Below are 9441 nucleotides of genomic sequence, written 5' to 3'. Positions count from 1 at the left end.
AATAAACTTCTTAATTAATAAGATGAGTGATGATGTATAAACATAAATGATTCTATTTGATTCTAACACTAAATCAAACTAAATCTATAATACAATATATCTATAACACTAACAAACTAAATCTATAATACTACTACATATCTATAATTCTAAATAATTAATTTACTTTTGTGATACTTTCAAAAAAAAAAAAAATTTACTTTTGTGATGGTCATATCAACGAAACTCAATACTTGTTTTGACGAAGGAAATGTTGGAACCAGTTGGCAGACTTCTTAGGATATCTCATTCTCTTGACTATGTTGAAATCAATATACACAATTCCAAACCTTGAATTGTATCCCAATCTCCATTCAAAGTTGTCCACCAATGACCATGCAAAGTACCCAAACAAGTTGGCTCCGTCATCCACTGTCCTCTTCACTTCACCTATATAACTCTTGTAGTAATTGATCCTTTTTGTGTCGTTAAATGATTCAGATAAGGTGAGATTGCCATCATAATCCATCCCTGCAGTAAACCCAGAAATTTTAATGTCAACTCCAAAACCATCATTAAATATGATATATAGGTTTATTGCATTCAGCATTCAAATCTTACCATTTTCAGATATAAACATACGGGGATTGCCGTATTGTTCTTTTACATAGGTTACTGCCTTGTACAATCCCCATGGCACCATGTACAACCAGTCTGAATTTGCCTATAAACATTAACCACAAAAGAAATTAGATCAGAGAAAACCACGAAAAAAAGCAAATTTGCAATACTTTGTACTCAAACACTTGCAATACAACAATTTGCTATTATAAATTTTTATCCGGTAACATATTTACCGTCATCTACAATCTATATATCTACTATCTACTATACTAATAAGAGCCCAAGAGAGTTAGGCCTATAATGGGTAGAAAAAATGGCGGTCACAGATTTTAATCAAATGAATGGCTCAGATTGATTAAAAGATTGATAAGATTTAAATTTTACACTAAAATTTCCTAAAATACCCACACACCGTTACTAATTCCGTTAAAATTTTAAGAATTGCCGTTAGTTCACCGTTAACTTACTCATTGATTTCAATAAAAAAAAAGGTCTTAAGTTCGAACTTCATCCCAATCAAAGTTGGCATAATTAGTACTCTATTTTACTCTTATTAAATTATATAAATAATAATTTAGTAGCTACAACAAAAAATTATAGATATGCATTTCTTTAATTTAGAATTATGTGTCCACAATGCCTTTATTCAAAAAAAAAAAATATTCATTATCAATAAATTAAATAAGAGAAATAATTGTATTAGTTATATTGTCTTTATTTTTCTACAATATAAAAATTCTTTATATTCAAATTTATTAATTGATTATATTCGCTACATTGTCCATACAATGTCTTAATTCAGTGAAAAAAAAATTATTCATTATCAATAAATTAATTAAGAGAAATATTTTCATTGGTTATATTGTCTTTATTTTTCTCAAATGTAAAAATTTTTACATTCAAATTCATCAATTGATTATATTCATTACATTGTCTATTATCTTTTTTGTGCACTATTTTTCTAATTAAATATCAAAGTTATAATACAAAATAATGCTATATATTTATTTACCAAGTATTTTATTAATACCATGAAAAAATTAAAAAATATATAATTAATAAAGCCAATCATATTAACTACTTGAGAGATTTTGTGACAAAGAGAGTATTCAAATCACACAACAAATTGAAGTGAGAACTACCTTGCAATGTCCTTGTTTGACAATCCGCAGTTAGCGGATTATATTAGCGGATTTGACCAACGAATTTATTTAATTATTAACATTGGGTAGAAAAAATGACCGCAAAATTATTAAATCAAATGAATGGTTCAAATTGTTCAGGTTTTAATTTTTTTAAAAGTTTTTCTAATTCATCCTTAATTATATGATTATCCATTTAACTTTTTCGTTAAATACAGTTAATTCACTGTTAGTCTAATTCTAATATTAACGTCTAATATAGAATTATAATTACACCATTAAAGTCTTAATAGAACTTAACCACAGATCCTAATGTCGAAATCTCCTCAAACAATATTAGTATATATTTAATATTTTATGCCCTAATTTTTATTTGTTCTCCCTTATGTCCCGTATTTGGTTTCAACCATAATTATACAATTATTTTATTGACAATTATAATCAATCTTGACTATATTATCTTGCATTTGTAAACTTAGAATTACCTATTTAACCCGCACGGGCTTAGCTCAATGGTTTAGTGGGCAGTATTTGGGAGAAGAGACCAAGGTTTGAACCTCGGCGGCGGCAGTGCGGGAATTATGTCCAAAGTGGGCAGATTCCTTGTTCGCACCGGCATTTGGTCCTGTCTGTTGAACCATTGAGCCACCATGATTTACAACTTCCCACAATGCTCTGTCGGGTCGGAGTGTGGGGGGCCCTTGGGGTTGGGGACTCAACCTTTGGGAGAAGAATTACCTATTTAAATACGCAAATTCTTAATATACTTTAAAGTACTTATTTAAAAAAAACATTGGGCATTATCCCAATCGCGCAATGCGCGTAAAAAACTAGTATAATTCTAATAAGAGCCAATAATAGGAATAAAAAAATGTTGGTGGTAATTGTTTCTTAAAATGAATGGTTCATATTATTTTGATTGTAGTATTTTTTTTAATGATTTTCCTTATTTACCATTTATTATATTATTTTCTTCTCTTAAATAACCTTAAATTCCGCTTGTATAAACTTTATTAACGGAATATTTCCTTAACTATTTATTATTCTTAACTTACTCATTAATTTTTTTAAGAAAGGTCTTGAGAAAATGGTCAAATAGGCCCCTGAACTTTCTTCAAAAGGACAATTAGACCCTCAAACTTCAAAAAGGTGCAATTAAACCCATAAACTTATCATTTTAGTGCATCCAAACCCAACAACCGGTAATTCACCTGAAATAGCCAGTCATCAAATTTCTGACGACAATTCCAACGAAATTCCGGCGATCCTTTAAATTAAAAAATAAAAATAAAATCCGGCAACGATCGTCGGATTCCGGGCGTCTTCCACTAGATCGACGACCAGATCTGGTCATCTTCTCCAATGAAGAAGGCGGTCGTCCGGTCCTCTTCACCAGTGGAAGACGACCGGACAGCCGGGATCCGATGACCTTCGCCGAATTTTTTTATTTAATTTAAACGATCGGCAGAATTTTGTCGGAATTGTCGCCGGAAATTTAATAACGAGCTATTTCAGGTAAATTACAAGTTGTTGGGTTTGGATGCAGTAAAATGATAAGTTTAATTTAATTGTTTAAGAGTTTAATTGCACCTTTTTGAACAATCATTATTGTGTGGACTATATTTTGTATATTGTAAATAATGTACATTTAGTACAAAAATAATGTACATTATATTTAGGGGATGTACATTATTTTTGTACTAAATGTACATTATTATATCACGTACATTCAGTACAAAAATAATAATAAGTCAAAGATTCATTACTTTCAAATTTATTTATTTATTATATTCACTACATTGTCTATGGTCTTCTTTTTACATTATCTTGTAATTAAATATCAAAGTTATAATACAAAATATATTATATATATTTATTTACCAAGTATTTTATACAAATATAATAAATTTTCCTAAATATGTATTAATAAATATTATGTGAGAATTATACAATCATATAAGTAATTACATTCGATTATGGTCTAAATCTAAATCATACAACATTTAAAATTATAATTTCCAAAATTATTATTCAAATATATAAAAAAAATCCATCTATATTAATATATGGTACATTTTAACATACTTTTATTTTTCAATTGTACCTAATTAGAATAAATTCGACATATCAGATTTTAACATACTTTTATTTTTCAATTGTACCTTAATTACATAATCCCTCAAAATTAATCATGCTAGATATTAAAAAGATTATGTAACTTTTCGAGTAGGTGAAAACACTATAGAAAAATTAAGGAAGAAAAAAAATACAAAGGATAAAAATGATTAATCTGTAATTCAATAATCTTCTTAATTAATAAGATTAGTGATAATGTGTAAACATAAATAATTCTATTTGATTCTAACACTAAAACAAACTAAATCTATAATACCACTATAAATGTATAACACTAACAAACTAAATCTATAATACTACTACTACTACATATCTATAATTCTACATAATTAATTTACTTTTGTGGTGGTCATATCAACGAAACTCAATACTTGTTTCGACGAAGGAAATGTTGGAACCAGTATGCAGACTTCTTAGGATATCTCATTCTCTTGAGTGTGTTGAAATCAATATACACAATTCCAAACCTTGAAGTATATCCCAATCTCCATTCAAAGTTGTCCACCAATGACCATGCAAAGTACCCAAACAAGTTGGCTCCATGATCCACTGCCCTCTTCACTTCACCTATATAACTCTTGTAGTAAGAGATCCTTTTTGTGTCGTTAAATGATTCGGCTAAGGTGAGATTGCCATCATAATCCATCCCTGTAGTAAACCCAGAAATTTTAATGCCAACTCCAAAACCATCATTAAATATGATATATAGGTTTATTGCATTCAGCATTCAAATCTTACCATTTTCAGATATAAACATACGGGGATTGCCGTATTGTTCTTTTACATAGGTTACTGCCTTGTACAATCCCCATGGCACCATGTACAACCAGTCTGAATTTGCCTATAAACATTCACCACAAAAGAAATTAGATCAGAGAAAACCACGAAAAAAGCAAAGAATTGCAAAATCTTGCAACTAACGCACCCTTGGACCAATTGGCACTCCATTGCGATCATCTGCAAAAATGAATGAAAGCCAAAGAATCAAATATTATTGAGCAAGCTAGGAATCAAGTGACAGAGTAGTAGAGATGAAAGGAGCTAATTATCTTACAAGCAAATACAGCGTTCCAATCATTCTGATAGTCGATGGTACTTGATGTGTTTGGGGAAGGGTCATACACATAATAAGTAGTATACTGATTTATACCAACATAATCAAATGATCCTTTCACCATCTTAACCTCGTCATGTGTGAACTTGGGAAGCCTATCCCCAACAATTTTCTGCATAGTTTTTGGATATTCTCCGTACACTATAGGATGTAGAAACCTGTTTGGATAATACACAAAAGTTACAATTATTGAAAACACTACATACATATATACATCTTCAGTATCTGGCCTAGCTGGTATTGAAATTATTACCATCCTATATGAAAGTCCCTGGCTCTTTGAGCTGCATGTTCATCTGCCATTGTTAGAGGTTCATACCATACAAAATCCAAGAGAATGCCAAAGCTTCCATTCTGTTTCGCCTGAAATATAAACTCGCAAGACTTAAGAAACTGCTCAATCTCACTATCCCTATCTAAGACAAAAGAAAAACACACCAAATTAAATAAAAGAAACCTCAAATCGGCTGGCTTGTCTCACCTGATACTTAGTATGGTATCTTTGAGCAGCTGCAGCATGGCAGAGAATGAGATTGTGTGCAACGGTGTAAGGCTCAGTTGCAGAGTTCCCCTCAGTGCAGTTGGAGCACCTCCCCGGGGCAAAAAATCCAGTGTCGTACCCCAAAGCTGCTACCACCCTGGGTTCATTGAATGAAAACCAGTTCTTCACTCGATCTCCAAATGTTTTGAAGCAGAATTCTGCATAATCAGCAAAATCCTCCCTGACAAATTTAACTCCAATGCATAAGACAAAAACAACATACTTGTAACATTAAAGCCTCAAAAACATCATATATGCATGCTACAACTGTATGTGAAGTACTTACGTCACTTGGCGGCCCAACCATCCTCCATACCTATCTTGAAGTGCTTGAGGAAGATCATAATGGTTAAGACATGCGTATGGAGTAATGCCTGCAGAGCAGCGCAGTCAAATTAAAGAAGCAAAAATTCAACAGTACAGCTAAACACAGATCGATCAACTATTCAGTAATGTTTTTCCTTGAGAAATTACCAACCTTTTTTCAGCATGTAATTGATCAACCTGTTATAGTAGTCAACTCCTTTCCAATTTACCTTGCCAGTTCCATCTATAATCAAATATTAATGAATGAGTGGTTGGTTATGTATGCAAATTAAATTACATACACAAATGCATATATAAATTATATTTATTTGTTAAAATGTATTAAAAAAAAACCATACTTGGGAATATCCTGGTCCAAGAGATTGAGAAACGGTAGGCATCAAAGTTCAGCTTCACCAGCAAATCAATATCTTTCTGTATCCATACAATAATAATATTATTATTATAAAAGCTTAAGAACTGGCAGAATACTTCTGATAGGTCAAAGCAAACATAAAAATTTTTGGCAGTTCAAAAATAAAAACTTATTATCTGTAATACACCATCTTATGTTATGAAACAAGTAAGGAAATCAAAAATAAAACACATTGCAATCTAATCTGTCATAAGTACTTTGTAATGATGGTACTGGTCCACAGCCACATCTCCAGTAGCATTATTAGGCTCAAGTCCTGTACAAAATCAAATCACATGCTTTAGTTTCATTGAAATAATTAATACAATCAGAAAGCAATAAATTGTATTACTAAAAATATATCAGAGAACAAATTAAAGAATATATTTATTACCAGGAGTTTTAATGAAGGTGTCCCAAATACTAGGTCCACGACCATACTTATGAATGTCAGTGGCACCTTCGACTTGGTAAGCCGAGGTGGCTGTGCCGAAAACGAACCCCGCCGGAAAGCTCTTTCTGCTCAGCACACTGGTGTTGCATTGAACTAAACTACTTACAGTGCTAAGCACCAATAGCAGTAGCAACAATGGTGCGCTTCTGGCCATCCCTATCGAATCTCTGGAAAGAAAAAAACAATATAATTGTAGCTACAGTTGTACGTGCAGTGGAGGGAATGAAGTATGAATGAGTTAGAAGGCAGGTTGGGGGTGCATTTATAGTATTAGGATTAAGTAGACATATTGTAGGAATCCTTGCATATGCTCGTAATTATTGTTGTAGTCTGATTAGGTTATTACAATTACACATATAACATATTGTAGTAGGCAGTAGGAATCCTTGTAATTCTTCTTCTAGTCTGATTAGGTTATTACAATTACACACATATATATATATCCTTCTATACTTGTAATTCTTAGATTACCTTATATAAACTAAAAGTAAAAAATACATTAAGAATGGAAGCATTCACGATGTAAAATCAGTGAATAAACTCAATGAAGAAGTCATACCTATATTCGCAGATTAGCAGGGGAGGGCGGGAGGCGGCGGCGGTGGCGTCACCGACTTCTAGCTTCGCCGTCATCCTTGGCTTATGCTTGCTTCATCGTAGATTAGCAGTGGAGGGCGGGAGGCGGCGCCGTTGACTGCTAGCATCGTCATTGACCTTGGGGCTTGGCTTCGTTGTCAACCACTCAACCGTTAACTTCATCGTCGATCGTCGGTTTCGCCGGTAGTATCGTCGTCGTCGACAATAGGCTTTGGCCGAGTTTGGATGAGCGACAAAGACTGAAAGACACTTGGGGATCGTTTACTTCGTTTCTCTGTTTTTCCTTTTCCAATTTTTCATTTTTCCAGTTTTTCAGTTTTCCATCTCCATTTCTCCAGTTTTCATCTCCATTTCTCCAGTTCTTCATTTCTCCAATTTTCTGATTTCACTTACAAATTTCATAATATCGAGCACAAGTAATAATAATAATAATAATAATAATAATAATAATAATAATAATAATGATGATGATGATGATGATGATTTCATTTTACAAATTTAATTTTAAATAAAAAATTCAATACACTAATACTAAATGTACAAAATGTAACAAAAGTCGATAAAAACATATTATTAAATAAATTACAATTAATTTAATAATTTTTTTTAAGTCGGTAATTATTTCAATAATTTTAGTATATAGTTTGAGAACATAATAATAAAAATTAATATAAATATAATAATAATAATAAGTAACAATAGTAATTAAACGGAAAAAGGTATAATAATAATAATAATAATAATAATAATAATAATAATAATAATAATGTTATTCACTTGTTTGCACGGGGGTGGGGTGAAGAACAAAAGAAAGAAAAAAATTGGGGGCTGTGCGCTGGGGAAGGGGAAAGTAAAAGAATGCGTATAAATGCATTGCTGATTAGAATCGATGACAAGACCTCATGGAAAGAGTCACTATTCACGTGCATCACTCCATCTCTCCATTTGGAGATATTGGTATTTCCTTTCTCCAAATTCCTTAAGAAAGTTGGAGAAAGGAGATGGAAATAGGATTTGGAGAAAGAATTTTAGTAAACAACTTCTCCATTTTTCATTTTTCTACCTCTCCAATTTTCTACTTTTTTGGAAAATCTTCCATTTCTCCATTTTGGTAAACAACCCCTTGGATTCGCAGAATCGCAGGAGTCATTCTACATTTGTACGGAAAATAGATTTAGGGATTTTAGAATTTAGATTTTGGGTTATAGATTTAAATAATAAAAAAAAATCTAATATAGTATATATGGCGATTATATAAATCAATATTAAAAATTATTAAAGAAAAAATTAATGTAGTATATACCAACAATTAGGTGTATAACCGTTGTATATACATTTATTTCAAAATAATTTTTTTTTAAATAAAAAGTATAAATAACGGTTGTCGGTATAACCACTATATATACAACATATAGAACTTTAGAAAATGCACATTGTGTTTTTTTAATAATGTATGTATACTTTTGAGCTTTGATGAGGGGGTTTGTACAAAGATATAGAAAAGTGATTGTCATATTTGAATGCTTCTTAAAGGGATGCAAACAATGAAATGTATCTAGTTGCTTGGGATGTGGTAGAAATTCAAAATAATACTACGTAATTTATAGAGGTGATTCAAAATTGTTTCCAGAAGCAAAACATAGAAACTGTTCTCAACATATGCATGCAAACTGGAGTAAAAATTACAGAAGCATGGTTTTCAAGAAACTATTCTTGAAATGTGCTAATGCAATAACTACATCATAGTTTGATGAAGTGACAAAAAAACTTGACAAAGAGAGATCCTAAAGCAAGGATTTCGGAAATCATCTATCTAAGCTATGGTGTAAATCATTTTTCGAACCACTATGAAATGTGATGCTATAGACAAAAGATATCATATAAGTGTTTAATGGAAGTATCCTAAAGGCGAGATAAAAGCTTATTGTCGTCCCAATGCTTAAAGATATTTGTGTTGTTGTGATCACGAGGATTGCAGAAAATAGTAGGTCTTTGGAGGAGTGTTAAGGAAACCATTAGCCTATGAGCCTATCATTTTAAAGAAATTAAATCAAAATTTGTTGGATAGTTTTGGATGTCATGTTGACTTTAATGGTCTTGATAGCTTTGAGGTTAAGTGAGGAAATGAGTAGT

General features: G+C 31.5%; 1 protein-coding gene across 3 annotated transcripts; it reads right to left on the bottom strand.

The window, feature by feature from the left end:
- Positions 1–210: 210 nt before the first annotated feature.
- On the bottom strand, positions 211–7554 carry LOC109150703 (beta-glucosidase 1-like). 3 transcript variants are annotated; one of them, XM_019298689.1, is made up of 13 exons: positions 7271–7554; positions 6652–6876; positions 6476–6534; positions 6202–6277; positions 6015–6086; positions 5823–5910; positions 5477–5717; positions 5249–5358; positions 4936–5153; positions 4807–4838; positions 4620–4722; positions 4246–4529; positions 211–260 (listed from the first exon to the last, which is right to left on the bottom strand). In XM_019298689.1, exons 2-12 carry the CDS (start codon positions 6863–6865, stop codon positions 4246–4248), a joined length of 1497 nt encoding a protein of 498 aa, XP_019154234.1. In that variant the 5' UTR covers positions 6866–6876; positions 7271–7554; the 3' UTR covers positions 211–260. The 3 variants fall into 3 exon arrangements, with proteins under 3 accessions (XP_019154234.1, XP_019154233.1, XP_019154235.1); XM_019298688.1 differs by lacking the exon at positions 211–260 and having other exon boundaries at positions 4042–4529; XM_019298690.1 differs by lacking the exons at positions 211–260; positions 7271–7554 and having other exon boundaries at positions 4042–4529; positions 6652–6888.
- Between the last annotated feature and the right edge of the window lie 1887 nt (positions 7555–9441).

Source organism: Ipomoea nil, unplaced genomic scaffold (genome assembly GCF_001879475.1).
Source record: "Ipomoea nil cultivar Tokyo-kokei standard unplaced genomic scaffold, Asagao_1.1 scaffold2280, whole genome shotgun sequence".
NCBI lineage: Eukaryota > Viridiplantae > Streptophyta > Magnoliopsida > Solanales > Convolvulaceae > Ipomoea > Ipomoea nil.
The sequence above is the reverse complement of the archived record's forward strand: the minus strand, read 5'-3'. Positions and strand labels throughout refer to the sequence as shown.

Excerpts from the sequence above, each read along its gene's own strand:
- LOC109150703 (XM_019298689.1), bottom strand. The coding sequence starts at position 6,865 with ATGGCCAGAAGCGCACCATTGTTGCTACTGCTATTGGTGCTTAGCACT. Across the intron at positions 5,911-6,014 it reads CAATTACATGCTGAAAAAAG|GCATTACTCCATACGCATGT; the intron begins GTTGGTAATTTC and ends GCTGCTCTGCAG. Across the intron at positions 5,359-5,476 it reads GATACCATACTAAGTATCAG|GCGAAACAGAATGGAAGCTT; the intron begins GTGAGACAAGCC and ends TTTATATTTCAG.